This window comes from Aphelocoma coerulescens, chromosome 4 (genome assembly GCF_041296385.1).
Source record: "Aphelocoma coerulescens isolate FSJ_1873_10779 chromosome 4, UR_Acoe_1.0, whole genome shotgun sequence".
Classification (NCBI taxonomy): Eukaryota; Metazoa; Chordata; class Aves; order Passeriformes; family Corvidae; genus Aphelocoma; species Aphelocoma coerulescens.
The window spans coordinates 52,794,426-52,810,718 of NC_091017.1; the positions used below are offsets into that span (position 1 = coordinate 52,794,426).

The 16,293-nt window shown below is 36.6% G+C and overlaps 1 protein-coding gene across 10 annotated transcripts in view; it reads left to right on the forward strand.

Annotated features, from left to right (window-relative positions):
* The window catches only part of FRYL (FRY like transcription coactivator), a 170,776-nt gene that overhangs the window by 61,943 nt on the left and 92,540 nt on the right, over window positions 1-16,293 (forward strand). For all 10 annotated transcript variants that reach the window (XM_069014158.1, XM_069014159.1, XM_069014151.1 and 7 more), the window contains one exon: window positions 13,132-13,331. In XM_069014158.1, the coding sequence (XP_068870259.1) occupies window positions 13,212-13,331 (120 nt within the window). In that variant the 5' untranslated portion in view covers window positions 13,132-13,211. The remainder of the gene's footprint in view (window positions 1-13,131; window positions 13,332-16,293) is intronic.

A 16,293-nucleotide genomic window follows, 5' to 3' on the forward strand; every position in this document is an offset into this window, starting at 1 on the left:
TTTGATGAATGAAAGGACTTGGCTTACAAGAGTGTGTTTGATAAACATAAAGAACACAGACAACTAACTACACCTAATTTAAAAATAGAACTTACAACAACATTATAAGATATGTGTATTCCATCACAATTTATGCTGTAGTTGAAAAATAGTCGGTCTCTCCTATGTGCTAGTAACTCTTTGGTAACATCTACTGGGAACTGAAACCCATTGGAGTTGAATTTTCAGAAGAGCGGATCCCCTGACTCAGGGCAGAAAATTTCATTCAGGGAAATGATTAGTTTTGGTTTTTTTTTTACAGTTAAATTTAGGTAGTTACCTGGATGTGAATTAAAAGTGTTTCTTTTTGATTCCTCAGCAAAATTACTGTAAGAATATGCTTTTGAAAATGTTGGTTTCACTTTTCTATTTTTCTGTTCTTGACATACTTGTGTTAAATGTGGCAGATTGAGTTAGTCTAGTTTATTTTCCTTTTCAGCTCATATGGAGGATTACTAGGCAAAACTGACAGAATCGGAACATAGAACAGTTGTTCTTTTCTGAAATCGATATTTAATGCATGAGACATTTTCTCTCCCTGATTTGTGTATGCTTGAGCATATTCCAATGCTTGATTGTTTATTTATTCTCTTCTTTGCTTTTTTAAATCCTTGTGTATATGTATCTAACACTTCCATTTTCAAAACATACCTTGGTATCAGAAATACTATTACAATATTTCTGAGCACTTCACTAGACAGTTATTTACAAAGATGTGAAAGTGCTCTCCAAGTCAACCCAGTCTGGGCTAATGTATTGGTTTCGGGAGTTTTTGTTTGTTTCTTAATGATACATGATTTGAAGTTCTTGGTTACTTTATAACAGATGTTCCAGAGTCCTTTTCAGAAATAGTCTTTTAGAGCAAAACTGCCAGCGTTCAGTACTTTTTTGCATTTACTCAGGAAAGGTATCAGTTTGACATTAATGAGAATAATTGAGGATAATGAGCATAATGATGATAATGAGGAAAAGTATTTTCCTCTTTGAACTGGGAGCTGGAATTGCCCTCTTCTCAAAAGAAAAGAATAAGCAGGCAGCGAAGGGAGAGAAGGTTAAACAAACTACCTTGGGTTGTGCTCTGCAAGAGAACTCTGCAAAAACTGCTGGCTTCTGACACAATCTTTTTGGAAGTAATATCAAGCATAAATTTGTTGAGCATTTTGACATTGTTTTTTCTTCAAGTACAGTACACCAATAGAGTTTGTTATATCCTTAAGTCTGCAAACTGAGGATGTGAAGTTTTGTTTTTCCAGAGAACTGTAGATTAGGAAAGAGGAGATAAGGTATTTAAGTTTCTGTTTGATGGTTAACAAAGGCATGCGTGTGGTCATTTTGGCCTTGTTACAGGATGCATTTTTTGTATGGGGTGTATACATACCTTTTAATATATTGAAAGGAAATAAAACCTCATCACAGATGCTATGTTTGCAGTGAGAAGTGTTAGAACGAAGTTTGTCTGTGCAGCCTGTATTTGCGTGTATTCCTTTGCTGCTGTATCCTTGCCTTAGTTTTAGGTTTTAAATGCTACTTCTTAAAACTTTAGATTTAGTTTGTGTTTTTCTTTCTCTTTGTGTAGTTAGCATACCATGGAAATGAATTCTTTATTCAGAGTAGGTTCAGTCTTATCTTTGCAGTGGAAATGTGTGCTTCCTTAACTTACAGAACAGTGTATAAGGAAATCTGGAATAAACACTAGCAAATACAATTCTCTTTCCTTTTTCTTCCTATGTTTTCACTCCCCAGGCCTGACTAGTGTAATCTTTCCACTGCTGCCTTTGCCTCTCTTCTGCTTTTTAGTTTAATATAATTTAGCCAAGCATTGATATAATTTTATAGCCTTTGTTAGCTCATGCTTAATACAGGATTCAGAGCATTGGTGTGTTTCCAGCCTGGTGCAGCCTTCAATTTGATGGTAAAAATGGGTTTCTCTCTTAGCAGTAAATGTTCTGTTCTCTGCCCCACTTCCCTCACCCCATGGGCTGAGCAGGGCACACTTTCTGTGCCAATCAGAAATGTCATGAGTGCATGCAAATTTAGTAGTGCACCCTTACCTGTTGCTTGAAAAGTTGACCATCAGTCTGTGGGTCTCAAATAGGAGTCCACTGGCCAGGGGAGGGAATGATGAGAAACCAATCTACCCTCAGAAAGCTTAAATTTGCTCAGTAGGAATCTGCATCGCCCTTGGAAACTTCTTCTAAATAATAAGAAACTCCAGGAGACAGAACTGAAGGAAAAATAACGCTAGTGAGTTGTGGCCTCTCAGCTGTTACATGAATGCACAGTACCATCTAAAAGCATGATAACTGACTGATACGGTGATGACCCTGAGCTTATAGGCCTCCATGAAAAGCAGGGAATACTACTGGCTCAGACTTAGAGGAGGCTTGGTTTACATTTTCCAAAGTGCAGGTGGATCAGAAGAACTAACAGAACAAGCCAGTGTTATGTAATTCTGTCTTTGTTCTCAATATTCAGTGCTAAGTTGACATCTTTGTTCTTGTTGCAGTAATGAAGTAAAATAAAAAATAAGCATCAGATACTGCCCTTTAAAATTAATATTGTCATTAATTTTTTTTGGCAAGTTAATCATACCGGAATAGAATTGCTTCTGTGTTTGGTTTGCATCATTACTGAAAGTATGACTTGAAATACTGTAGAAGCCTAATGCTAATGAGGATAGGAAGCAAAGAAACAATTTTAGGGTTTTTTTTTATACTTATGTGGTTATTCTTTTGGGAATACAAAATTTGTAAATGAGTGAATCTTGATAGTTATATATGCTCATTTGTTAAAGTTCAGTGCTTTGAAGGAAGCTGAGATACCAGGATAGAGACCTACATTCTTTGCTTGTGCTGTGCAAAGTAGTTTGTCAGTAAGGGCATGTTAAGTCTTCACGAGGTCTACTGGGGAAGGAAACTGTAGGTACCAGATGTGTGCTTGAGGTGATACTGTTTCTCTGAGAAGTTTGCACCTTTATTACAGAATTGTTTTTGAGCAGAAATTCATGTGTTAAAGTCTGACTTGCTTTATTATATGTGCACCTGAAAAGTGAATTGGAGGCTACAGTTGTATAAAACATCAGGACAGTAAGAACATTTCTGAAAATAACTGTTGGGAATTTAACTTACAGCCCTGAACCTTTACATTTCTACCATTATCCTGCTTCCAAATGTGATGGATTATATTTAGATTATTGACAGATGTGACTTATCCTTTACATTCTTTGAAGCTGATCTTGTATGAGAGCAGCTCCCTGACAGTGAAACAAAGCATGTTAAATAAATTAGTAGTTTGGAAGTATGCTGTTGATTAAATCTAGCTTCTTTCTAAGTAAGGGTTTCTGTGAAATTCAAAATATTATTTTTGATGAAAATATTTTATCTTAAGAGGTTTTCTATTTTGGCAGTTGTTCTAGAAAAGGACTTACATAAACTATATTTTTAATGGTCTGACACTTTAATGGTCAGGATTTCCTGATGGCATGCCGTAATCAAGAGTGACTGGGCAGGACTTGAGACAATGGAGTTCAAACTGATTTCCTCTTCCCCCTCCAGTTTTTGTGTTTTATCACATTGTTTTCCACTCTGTATGGTTTGGTCTTTTGGCATCTTGTGCTATCAAAATTATTTTGTAGTTTTGCTTTTTTTCCTGTCTGATAATAATCTACATGCGTGATGTACCATACAAGGCTCTGTAAAATGAGTCACATAGCGAGTTGTGCTTCTTGCACATGCTAGTAGCAATTTCAGCCAGTATTTACCATGTATGCCCTAGCTATTGTGTTGTTAAGGATTTTTTTAAAATGTGAGTATGTAAAATTTATCTTATATTCATCTTCATGAATTTTTTTGGAATTATTATCTAAGTTTCTTGTTTGCCATGGTGGTTGCTTGTGCCGTAGGTGGGACATTCTGCCCTGCTGTCAGACACTGTGACAGAATTACGTAGCACTAGAGATGAGGGGATCTTCAGCTGTATGTTTGGGACTGTAGCTTCTAGCAGCCTTTGATGCTGTCAAATCCAACATTCTCAGTGGACAGAGGGAGCCCAGTAATGACTAACAGTCTATTTCTGGCTATTGCCCTGGGTATCCTCACACTATCCTGTATGTCAGATCTGACCTCTTTTTCAACCACTAAATTTCTTAGTAAAAGTATTTGTGTGTTCTACTTCAGTAAATAAAAAGTACTCTTCCATCTGATTTAGGTGACTGTACATTATGTACATGGCTGTTAGTCCTGTTCAGTCACAGTTCTGTAAAGAAGCAGGTGCACTTTATACAGTATGGGGATAGAGGTTTAGAAGGAATGTTTTGTGGAGTTGGTACTTCTCACATATATATAAAGATAAGAGGAGTTACTACCACAGTCCATAATGTCAAAGCCAGTAGGATTTACTTGGAGAAATTTATAGCCCAGTTTCTCTCTTACATGTCTGAGTTTAGGCAAAATAAGTATTTAAAAATAATTTCTCTGATTTTATCTCTAATACATTTTATCTTTCTGTCTGTTTTAGAGTTTCAGGAAAGAAATCCTATACCTATCTTATTTCAGACTGTTCAGAGTACGGAAGGGTCTGTAAGAGATGAAGCCCCATACAGGAATTGGAGTATTTGCTGGTTAGAGTTTGCTTAAAGCAGCTGGACAAGAAAAATGTCCTGTTCTCTTCATAATGCTTCCTCAAAGAGCATCTGAATATTAGTACAAAAAAAGGGGAAAAGGAGCAATGTGGCAGAGAATATAGCAAAAAGTCTCCAGAGGATTATGGTGATGGGGAGTTTAGAAGGGAAAAAGACCTCTCAAGGACTTTTTTGTGTTTGACACACAGGGAATTCACTTCATACATCCCAGACAATGGTTATAGGTGTGGAAAAGATGGAGGAGAAATTTTCTTCTAAACTGAAATATTTGGGGTTTGTTTGTTTGTTTTTTTGTTTGGGTTGGGTTTTTTAAATAATAAAAACATCACTTTTAAGTCTGATGCAACATTACTTCTCTTTTGGTTTTTCTCTTGTGGAAGACTAGTTACATTTCTAGGAAATTTATGCCAAATGAAAATCTAAAAATCCCATTTTAAGAATGAAAATGCCAAAGATATTAACAGCAGTGGAGAAAAAGACTACTGAATCTCTGGAAGGACTAAATTACTTAGTTATAAGGCAAAGCTCCAAATTTGAGGATCATCTGTAGCAGCAAAACTTAAAAGGGATTGTAGTCTGGCCCAGATACCTAGAAAACCAGATATTGCCAGACAAGGTTTTATGCCATAGATTTTTTGCTGTGTCTTTGTGTTGGCAAGAAGTAATGTTTCTATTACCATTCTTGCCTGTGTTTTCAGAGACTTTGAGAGCAGAAAACAAGCTTCATGTGAGTACCTGTTACTAGACAAATTGACAACTGCTCTCTCAGTTGAGTCAGCTTTCCTTAAAGAAAGGATGTTCATAAAAAATCTTTATGATAAAACTTAGAAGATTTCTGTGAAGATTTTGTTCTGGGGGGTTTTTTTTTGCTGTCATAGTACCAGTTCCCACAATAGTCAAAAAGACATCTGTATTCTCTCCCAGGCCATCCTTCATGTTACAGCCATATGGTTAATTAACTACTTGTTGAAATAAATTTATCTTCTGTTTATTGATGCAGCATTCATTTATGTTTCTTTGTCCCAGAGTTTGGCTGAAATATAAACATATCTGAAACTAGATAAATTGTTAATAGGGAAGTGTTTCTACTGCAGAAGTAAAATGTAAGTTCCGATTTAGACGTGGAGGGGAAGTTATCAATACACATAAAACTTCCTTTCACTGAAAGGTTTGACTTGGCTTTGCAAACATTACCACTGAACCATACCACTGAACTAAGCCACTTGTAAGCTTGTTTCTACTTCACAGGTAGGTAATCCATTCATTTTACCATCATGTGACATATCATAAATGCATGACAGAAGTACCAGCTACTATTGCTGGTTATTTAATTATTTCCATAAAAGTCACTTAAAATCAGTAAAGAATTGAGAGAGATGAGGTAAGAATTTGCAGTCTGGGCTTAGTCCATGTGACCTGTTAATGAGATAATAGTTCTTCTTTGCCTGTTGTGTAATTGGACACATGTGTGAAGCCAAAACCTTTGTTAAATATCTTCCAAAGAAAATTCACTGTATACTGCCAACACAGAGAAAGAGGAGAGAATTCCATAGCTGGTGTTGCTGGATAAATTAGTTGTGTAGTCTGTACTGAAAATAATAGCATGCTTGTTCATCAGGAACTATGTATCCAAACTAAGATATGAGAAATAGGGGAGAAAGAGCAGGTTTGTTTCCTTGATCATGTATATTCTAATGTATTTGGATTGATTTCTGTTTCTACTGCTGTGTTTGTATTTGTGGTGTTACCAATCAGCACATGTGTATTATGTAAAGCAAAGGAATATCTAGATATCACACTTTATGAAAATGTGTGGTTAGCGGCCCTTAATAGATACTTAATTTCACTGTCAATGACTGTGGATTTTATTCACGTTATTTAGGTTATCTCGTAAAGTGACATTGCTCTGGTGTCAGGAGGGTGCTGTGCCTCTCCCGTTGCTTGCAGTGTTTCATACCAGTATCAAAATTAATATTCATATTAGGTATGGGGGTTTTTAAGGACCTCGTAAGAATGCCTCAAAAAAGGGCATCTAGCCCTCAATTCACACTCAGTTTCTTGGTCCATCTAAAGATGTTATTGAGAATAATTTACATAACTGAGAAAATCAGAATAGCATTTGTATATAACTGGATGTGCTTAAAATGAGTATAGATTTTATGAGTTTGCAATATTTTTCTCTTTTATTGTATCTATTAGCACAGTTAAACATTAGTAGCATCTTGCTGGTAAGTGTTAATGAACTAAATGAGAAAATCTGGATAAATGCAGCATAATGCAGAAGTGTCCACTAATTCTAGTGACTCCAGTACTTGTGTGATGCTGGTGAAGCAAGAAACCAGCCAGAGCCACGTGTGCCACAGTACTGGGTGCATGACATCAGCAGGGATTCAGTGCAGTTGGAGCAAGTAAGGCAGGCATAAATGCAGCTTTCAGACAGGCTTCACACACTGTCAGTAGTGCTACATAGTTTGAACAAAAACCAGTGAAGTAGACCTCGTGGTCTGGTGTGCCATCACATGCTGCAGCAACCCAGGTCAACTGCATCCTTCCATCGCTACTGTGAAGGCAAATCCAAGAGATTTAAGTGGAGAATGGCTCTTTCTTTATATTTGCCTATAGGTTGGAGGCTGAGATCTGGAATGTGCACCTGTTACTAGAGCAGTGTATGTTGAATTTCGTTGTGTTCATAAAGGTGTTCACTGGCCTCTTCATTCAAGTCATAAGACTTTTTTTTTCTACTGGTAGGAGTAAGCAGACTTTGGAAACAGTAGAAACCTGATGATCAACAGGAATTTTAGAATTGTGAAATAACAATAAATTTATTGAAGAAGTTGCTCTAGAAAACAGGGGATGCTGATCAGTGACATGGGAAACCTAGGTTTAACATTTGGGCTCTATTCATAATTTGTTGGGATGATTCTGGATACGTTGCCATCTCTTTTGAACATTGACGTTCTTTTTAGGAAAAAAATGATTGTTTTGGTAAAATAACTAAGGATTTGTTGTTATGAAACACTCTAACAATCACTACAGACATGTTTCCATGTATATTAATATCACTTCTGTGAGGCAGGATAAAATGTTCTAGATGTTATCAGAGTAGAAGGCAAGGAGCTTAATTAAAATTCCTTTAAGTAACCACACATAATATTTTTAGTCTTTAAAAATTTTTGTATTGTCAGTTGGACATGCAAACCCTATTCTGCAACAAGTGTCACAGGAAATATAAAGTACCTGTGAAAGTACATGTGCTGCAAAAATAACAGTAAAAAGCTTAATTGCTAAATGTGAGCCATGTAAAATTATCTACTACTTTAACAATTAATTAAAAATAGCAACCACAAATATAATCTGCTTGATGAAAACTGTGGAGGCTCCTCAAGATTGTATTGAGCATGCTTATTTTATAGCTCGGTACCTTATTTTAAAAAGCTGTGAAGTCATTCCAAATGTGTTTTCAGGTATCTGGAAGGAGGGGAGATACCTGATGGAAGTTTTGCTTCAGTCCAAGCATTCCAACTTCCTGAGACACAGGAGCAACCAACCCCAAATTTCAGTTAAAGCCAAAACCATGAAAAACTTAGGAAAAAAGCACATAAAAAGTGCCAATACTTGGCTAAGTGTAAAGCAGTACCCAAAACAAGTCCAAAAGATAAAAATCATGATTTTATATTAGCCATGACATAAAATGGACGCAACTGTCACAGGCTGGGGTGCATTTGTTACCTTTCGGTACCTCCTTTGTATGTTTGAACCCTGAATAGTCTCTTTGGTGAATAGGATGCTACTTTATATCCTCAAATACTTGATGCATTTGGGCTATGCAGAGAGAAACAGAATGATAAAAAAATTCTTTACTATCAACTTGGGTATTAAATAACCTTTCCTAGTTCTAGACACTTGTGTTTAACATGAAACAACTTTGTTACTCATTTAGCATACATCAGGGCATGTTGCCTTTTGACCTAGAAGTGTGTTGTCTGTCTAATTACCCTCTGTATTGTTTCACTGTTCCTTGCAACTATCCAAACAATTTGGTGTGGCCCTAGCAACCAAACAATACTGTTTAACAAAGATTTCCTTACTGCATTGCTCCCACATTTCCCACGTAGCAGTAGCTCACATCAGAGCAAACAAACAGGATATTGTTTCAACTGAATAATGTTCACTGTTTTCAAGCAATTTATGAAAGTAGTTTTTTAGTTTTGAACTGTTGCAAGTTGCCTGGTTTCTGGTTCCAGATCTCATCTGAAGGAGATGCTGAAGGAGATCTGTAGGATGCTCCATGTTTTGAAGCTTTCGAACGATGTTTGAGACGTACATTTTCTCCGGCAGCTAAGAGTAAAGAATGGCTTATGCTTTGATGGCAAAGAATAGCAGAAAGAAATTATTTAATCCTGTCCTGAAATAAGATTTTTTTCCATTAAGTACATTTAAAATCCATATAGTCCTTCCTACAATGTTATTGATTGCAAATTCATCAGTAAATGGATTCCACTGAACATAATTATACCAGATAATAATGTTGTTTGACCTAGTTAAGAAATCTGAGAATAGATTTTGAGTTTTCTTTAACGGACTCTTATATATTTTGTTATTAAACACAGTCGAGCTCCCTCTCCATTTTCCCTCCTACATGTTTGTTTTCTGTGTGTATTTAACTAACTTAATGGTCTTACAAAGTGCATAAAACCATGAATATTGTTATATGCAAGACGAGGGTCTTGACATTAATGTCAACCATTAGTGGTGTCGTAAATTAGAATCCTCAGCAAGTTCATGGATGAAAGTAAATCCTTGTAGTTTTTTCTGCCTTTTACATACTCTGGCATTTTAGCAAAATGAAGGTATTTGTAATTCTCTCATGGCAGTGTTTATAATTGCTTCAGTTTGACAGTTTTCGCTTGTTTTTTGAGGGGTAGGTTCATTGCCACCTGAAGAGTTTGTGCATGTGAACACAGAGATTAGTAACACCTATGGCTGTAGGATAGCCTTGACTCTGCTTTGCTGCTGAAAGAGTAAAAAGGCAAGCCCTGTCCCTGCACTGTGTGTGCTGGCACACACCTGTGTATGATGTGTGCCTTGGACAAATGATTGTGTCAAAATTAACCTGGGGAAAAAATTAATACATGTGCTGCTTTTCCAGTTCAGTCCTTTGCACACCTGCACACTTGTGTTTCCGCACTTGTGTTTGCTCGCTCAGGAAAGGAGAGAGCTGGCTGGAAGAGATTGCATCCCTTGACAGTACTGCAGCTTATGCCATCCAAAGTGGGCTGTGTGCAACTACAGCCAAGGACTGGAGTCCACAGTATTGCTGGTGGATATAAGGCTGTCCTGGCACCACGTTTCCTTGGCTGCATGGTCATGACCTCCGCCTTGTACTGAAATTTCTGGTTCAGTCTCGTTATAGTCCAGTTGCTTCTTTTTTTCTTGCCAGTGATAGATTTTTGCCCAGTTTATCCATTTCCTATGTTTTTGCATGAGCCTGAGGAGAGAATTTACCTGGGATTAGATCAGTGTAGACAACCTTGGTGTTCCATCCTTAGTGGGGGAAGCTGTTTTATAGCTTTGAAAGTTAATACACTAAGGTGGTCCCTTACTGAGGATTAAATTCTTATCATGAAGTAACACTTAAAGATGATAAGGTCTCAATGTTTTCCTGATTCTTAAGTGACAGGGTCTTTTTGAATGTGATATTTTAAAATCTGACAAATGTATTACGTAAACACACTATTAAGAATTGTCTACATAAAGCACATCTAAATACAGTTTTGGGTTAAGGAGCACAATGCTCTCTCTTAGTTTCCCCATAGAGCAAAAAGAGCTGGTTGAGTACCAGCTCCTCATTCTTCAGGAGTTGGAACTGGACCAGTGCTCTGGCATTTTTGCTTCAGTCCAGATAATGTGACAGTTGTGGCATATCCAGTAGGTAAGTCTAGAATGAGCTGAAGCTGCTGCTTTGCTAAATTTCTTCTGCTGAGACGCAAGTAATGATATTCAAAAGAGCATTTAAACACTCTCATTTCTTTCCAGCCTGCTAGCTTCAATATGTCTTTTAAAATAAGACAGTCCAACTTGTCTGTTGACTAGAAAAAAGCTTTAGCTTTCTTAGAAACTCTCATATTTAGGATAGAAGCAACTGCATATATTAGAAATCCGTGGTATCTGTTAATGGGTCCGTAGCTACTCAAATTTCTGTTTTGTTTATCTGATGGAGATGAAAAGGGAGTTGTTCAAAATCTGTATGTTGCAGCATTCTTCTGTTTTGCCTATCCCATGCTTGGTATTTCTGTTTGTTACCTGCTATGGCTAGGAAGGATGTATTTATTCCTTCTTTTCACCTCTTCTCAAACCTCTGTGCTCTTGTTCTTGGCACATAATTAATCTCTCTCATTTTCTGGGCTTCCCTTGGAAGCACTGGGGCTTAAGGATGGCAAGAGTACGGATGCTGGAGGACATAGGCATTGTAAAGACATGAAATATTTTTTGAAGTCCCTGAAATATTTAAGTTTCTGTACTGAAGGACAAGGCAATCATCAGATGTGGGATGAGAAAGTTTTGGGTGGTCATCTTCCTTTTGCAGCGTCCACTTCATTCTGTTTCTTAATGTTTTTGTGTACTTCTATTTAGTGAACTTCTACCATAGGTATCTAGATCATGGCAGTGACTGTGATGTCCCATTGTCTCTGCTGTGTGGGACATGCTCTTCTCTGTCTTTTAGGGCCTCTGTTACTGAGGTCAAAGTGCTGGATTGAAGTGTTAGAGGGTGTTTAGAAATATTTTATGAGATGTGCAGTTGTGTGCATGTTCTGGTGTTAGCCCTGGTTTCTGGGAGCTCAGTTTTGTCATCTTGTGCAAGTCTTTCCAGCCTCGAAGAAAGGATACTGCAGTTTATGTACAGGAAAAAATATGCATTACTCCAGCTAAACATGGGACTGTTTGTGCAATAGCCTAGAGAATAAAAACAGGTCATTTGTAGTATTTACAGCCTTATGCAAGGTAACCTTCGTTTTTGATTAGAAGCTAAGGTAGTTGGGAGCATTCAGTTTTCACTCCTGCAGAATTGCTCATGTCACAAATGCATTTGAAAAATGATAAATTTCAGTAGAAGTTGCAGGAGTCTCTGTTATGTAAAATGTAACTTTCTGAATTCATAGAAGATGGAATGAATGGCCAAGATGTAAACTTGAGAAGATGTGAAGTACAAAGGTTTGGTCTCCATGTTTGGTCTCATGTATTTTCATAAATGAGTTGAAAAGAAAGTTTGAGTAAAAGCTGTGGATAATATTTAGCTAAAGGGGTTTGCACATGTAAAAACTGAGAACACATTAAAAAATTTTCAGGTTCAGCAAAATAAACCAAATGCGTCTCCTCACACTTTACCTGTAAAAAGCCCTTAAAAAGCTTACCTGAACAAATCATGAAATGTAATAGAATAAAACAGATGGGAGCTAGGCTCCTTGCATGACTGTCTTAGGAAAATAAAATCTTAATATCAACAGATAAGAATTGTTAATATCAATTCCTAATATAAATTCAAAAATAACATCTTCAGTCATGGAATATGCTAGGGAAATATCAGACCTCCCTTGGTACATCTGGGTCATCGTTAAGTGGAGTCAACAGTTATTTTGACATATTGTGTGCAAGACAAGAATTGTAATTATTTATCCTAATTGTTTTGTGTATTAAACCTTTGTGTGAATTCTGAAGCATCACTACAGTACTGCAGTTCACATTGCTGGCAGCTTTCACAATAAATAAAGATTTTGGAGTGCTTAGAGAGAAAAATAAAATTAAAGGTGGATAACTAGATGTAAAGTTTGTATATGACAATTTTGGTATAAAAGCAAAAGCATTAATTCTTAGAAAATTAGACTGATATATACATGATATTTGTATTGATTAATTAATATTTTTTACAAGGAACAGGTCTTTAACATGTATGACTAGAAGATCAGTTAGCCTGATATGTCTAAAAAGGGTTTGTGTTATTGTTAGGAAAATCAGCTTACTGACAAAAAGTGCCAAGGAAGTATTTATCTTGAAATTATTTGGATACCAAATAGAAATGTGAACTTTATGGGTAATCTATAAAATGGAATCAAGCAGATGCCTCTCATAATATAGGGGGATAACCTTTTTCATTCAACCTTCTGATTTTTAGTCATACTTGGACTGAAGGTACTGTATGTTAATCATGGTCATTGTAGAGTATTTTATCAGTAACAGAAGTGATCTACATTGTAAACCCTTGTGCAACTAAAGAGTTATTCCGACCTAACTAAAACAAATTCCTGTTTCATGTTACAGCTAGTTGTTTCCTTCTGTTTTAGAGAATTTACTGTGTGAAAATGTGTGTGGGATGAATGGGAAAATACAAAGTGACTGGCATCATGTTTAGAAGCTCTGCTTTATAGCTCTGTGTTTTTCTTGTTTTTTTCCTATAGCCTCCGCACCACCCAGCAGAGTAAATAAACGTAGAGTTTCTCCAAGTGTTGTTTCCACCTGGGAAAAGAGAGGCATCATCATGTCTAACATTACTATTGACCCAGATGTGAAACCTGGCGAGTATGTCATCAAAAGCCTCTTTGCTGAATTTGCTGTTCAAGCTGAAAAGAAAATTGAACTTGTAATGGCTGAACCTTTGGTGAGTCCTTTTTTTTCATAGTATCCCTTGAACAGTCTTATTTTTTTCTGAAATAGGCTGATTTATCATATGTATGGTTACTGAATAAAGCACTCCCAGATACTGTTGACTTTTCAAATGTATTACTTCAGGAATAAATAAGCTTCTGCAAACAGGGTTGCTACCTGATTTGTTTTATTGACTCGTGTTAAAACTGTTACCTAGTAGTTACTGGAAACAAGACCTCTTAATATCCCTAAGGTCTGTGAAGTTACAAAAGGAAATAGCAACAACAAAAAACATTCCTTCATTAATACTGTGAAGTGTGTTTCCTGTCAATGTTTCTTTGAAGTAATACTTGGGCAGTATACTTTCAAGAAAAGATTCATTTGCTTTGTTTTCCAAAGTAATGATACTAACATCTGGAATAATATAGTAGTCCATGTATGTTGCAGATTAGGCAAAAATGCAAAATTCCATTGGTGACCCAGACCTCATGGTCTTGAAATAAATGGATTTCTTTTAATTTGGGAATTTCGGGGGGGGGGGGGGAACAAACAAAAAACAAAACCACAGCAAACAAAACCAACTTTTTTTTCTTAAACTTGGAAATTCGCTGGGCAGGTAAGACACTGTGGCTTGCAGAAGGCCAGCTCACAGAAGGCATCTGTTGGCAGCCACTGTTTGCTGAAGTGTTCATGTGCAGAAGTGCATATGTGAGCATTTGAGCCCCAGTTTTGAAACTTTAGGAAAAAGTTTTCTTAAGAAGCAGTCCAAAAGAACAGATATGAGGCTAAAACTGTTTTGTGGATTATGGAATCATCTTCAACTACACCCATTAGTAGATAAAGGGCTGAGGAAAATGAAAGTTTCTTCATACCTATTCTTTATATACATGCCTGTGTGTACCAGGCAAGCCTACAACACCAGCATAACTTGTCTCTTTGCTTTTAGACATCCAAAAAGGTTGCGCATTCAGGAGGGGTTTATAAGAAAGCACAAAAACTTCATAGCAAAAGGAGCATACAAGTGATAAAGGGTACCTGACTGAAAAATGAGAGGAGAGGTGTAGTGGCAGTGCTGCTTGCTGTGGATGGAAAGGCCGGTAGCTCCACTGTCCATCCGTGGGATGAATGCTGCTCCTCCAGCCCCATTTCCATTCATCTACTGAACAAACAGGGAGGGTGGTGCTTGACAGAGGGACGCACTGCCTGTAATTGAGATGAGCTGAAGAGGGCTTTTCCTGCAGACACAGCTAGTTTGGAGTTAAATCTAACCCAGAATACTGGTAGCAAGGTAAATATAATAGCCCTGAAGTTCACTTGTGCTGCAAAACTTGTCCCTAGACCAGATTAAATAAATCCTTTGTCAACCATCCCAGGTTGTGTCTCCTTGCCATGCTGTCGACTGTTAATTAAACAGATGTTTTTAAATCTGTTAATCATACAAAATTGAAATATCTTGCCAGATTAAAAATTAGAAACCCCATGAAACTAATGAAATAATGCACTTTTCACAGAGGAGTGATTCCCAGTTCTGTTGCCTGGTGAGGTTTTATGGTGATTGCATGAAGTCTACCTTAGCCAAGGTTTTTTACTGATAAGAATCTGAAGTCAGTATTTTGTGTGTATACAGTGTGTATAAAATCCTTTAGGATAAGGTAAGAAATTACAAATACTACTAAAGTAGTCATCTATGAAGGTTTTAAACAGTTTTGTCTGGGTTCATTTGCTAAGCTGAATTCCTTTAAAGAAAATGTATTTTAATGGAATCAAATGTAATTTATATGTATAGCCAGCTTTCCTTATTTTATATTGGTGGGTGAGAAGGACTGTATAGAAAACCAGCAAATTAAGAGAGGTGCCAAAAGCTGTGGAAAAGTGAAACAACCTGAGCCTGTATAACATAAAGAGGTAGAAGGGAATCCTTAGGTGTCCCACTGCAAGGAAATACTAAAGTATTGAAGCAGCTTTATTTCTGTATGTAGAATTTAAGTACTGAACATTCAGTTCTAGTGTATGAAATTTAAAAAGAAAGATACAAAGGCTGGAAGAGCACCAGAAAGACACTGATTGTCATTGGATAAAAGGCTTTAATGGAAGAGAGGAAAGCCCTTTATTATTTTAGTGTGATTTGATTTTGTGGAATGACTTGGCTACAAACGAAAGCGTGGAGAATATATGTAGGGTTACATAAATCTTTAATGAAGCTAGGGTGTTGGGTGAGGCTGTTTGAGAGAATTTAAGGCCAGACCAATCAAAATTGGGAGCTAGACACTTCTTAAAACTTGAACATGCCAGTAGGGGAGCAAAAATTAATTAAAATATAAATTTTAAAAATGTTGCTGTGGATCAAGACAGCATCTCTGGGTGAGGGGTAGTATCATTTTTGCTGGATGTATGGATTACGTTTAAAAGTAACTGACTTGTGATTTTAAAAATTAATGGAATGGTTTCTCTGGCTGGGAATTTTACCTACTTTCTTCTTACTAATTTAATTAAGAGTTCTCTGCTTGCAAAATTTTAATACCTCAGCATTTTCAAAGTTACAGGCAGAGCTTATCAGCAAATGCTTAAAATAAATGATTACGTGAAAGTAGCAAGTGTAATGACAGGATGGAAGATCATCCTTTTAGTGAATAAATGAAATTAAAACACTTTTTTTTTTAAATCAGTTATTCTAAATCTTTTGCAGCTGTATATAGTTTTAAAGGAAAAAAGAGCCCAAGAGTAGTCTTGTAGCCTAAAAAATACTCTTTCTCCGCTGAGAAATGACGCTGAGGAATGACACCAGCCTTCCCCATATGTGACATAAACCATACCAGTTAAAAAGATTAGTGATAAACTCAATTATTTTGTATTTTGTCAAGCTGCATCTAAGTATGGATGGTTAGAATTTAAGCAGAGAGTTTAATATGTGCCACCAAGTTGATAAGCTGCTGAATTACTAAACTATAGTTATCTCATGTTTAAGTCAAAACTAG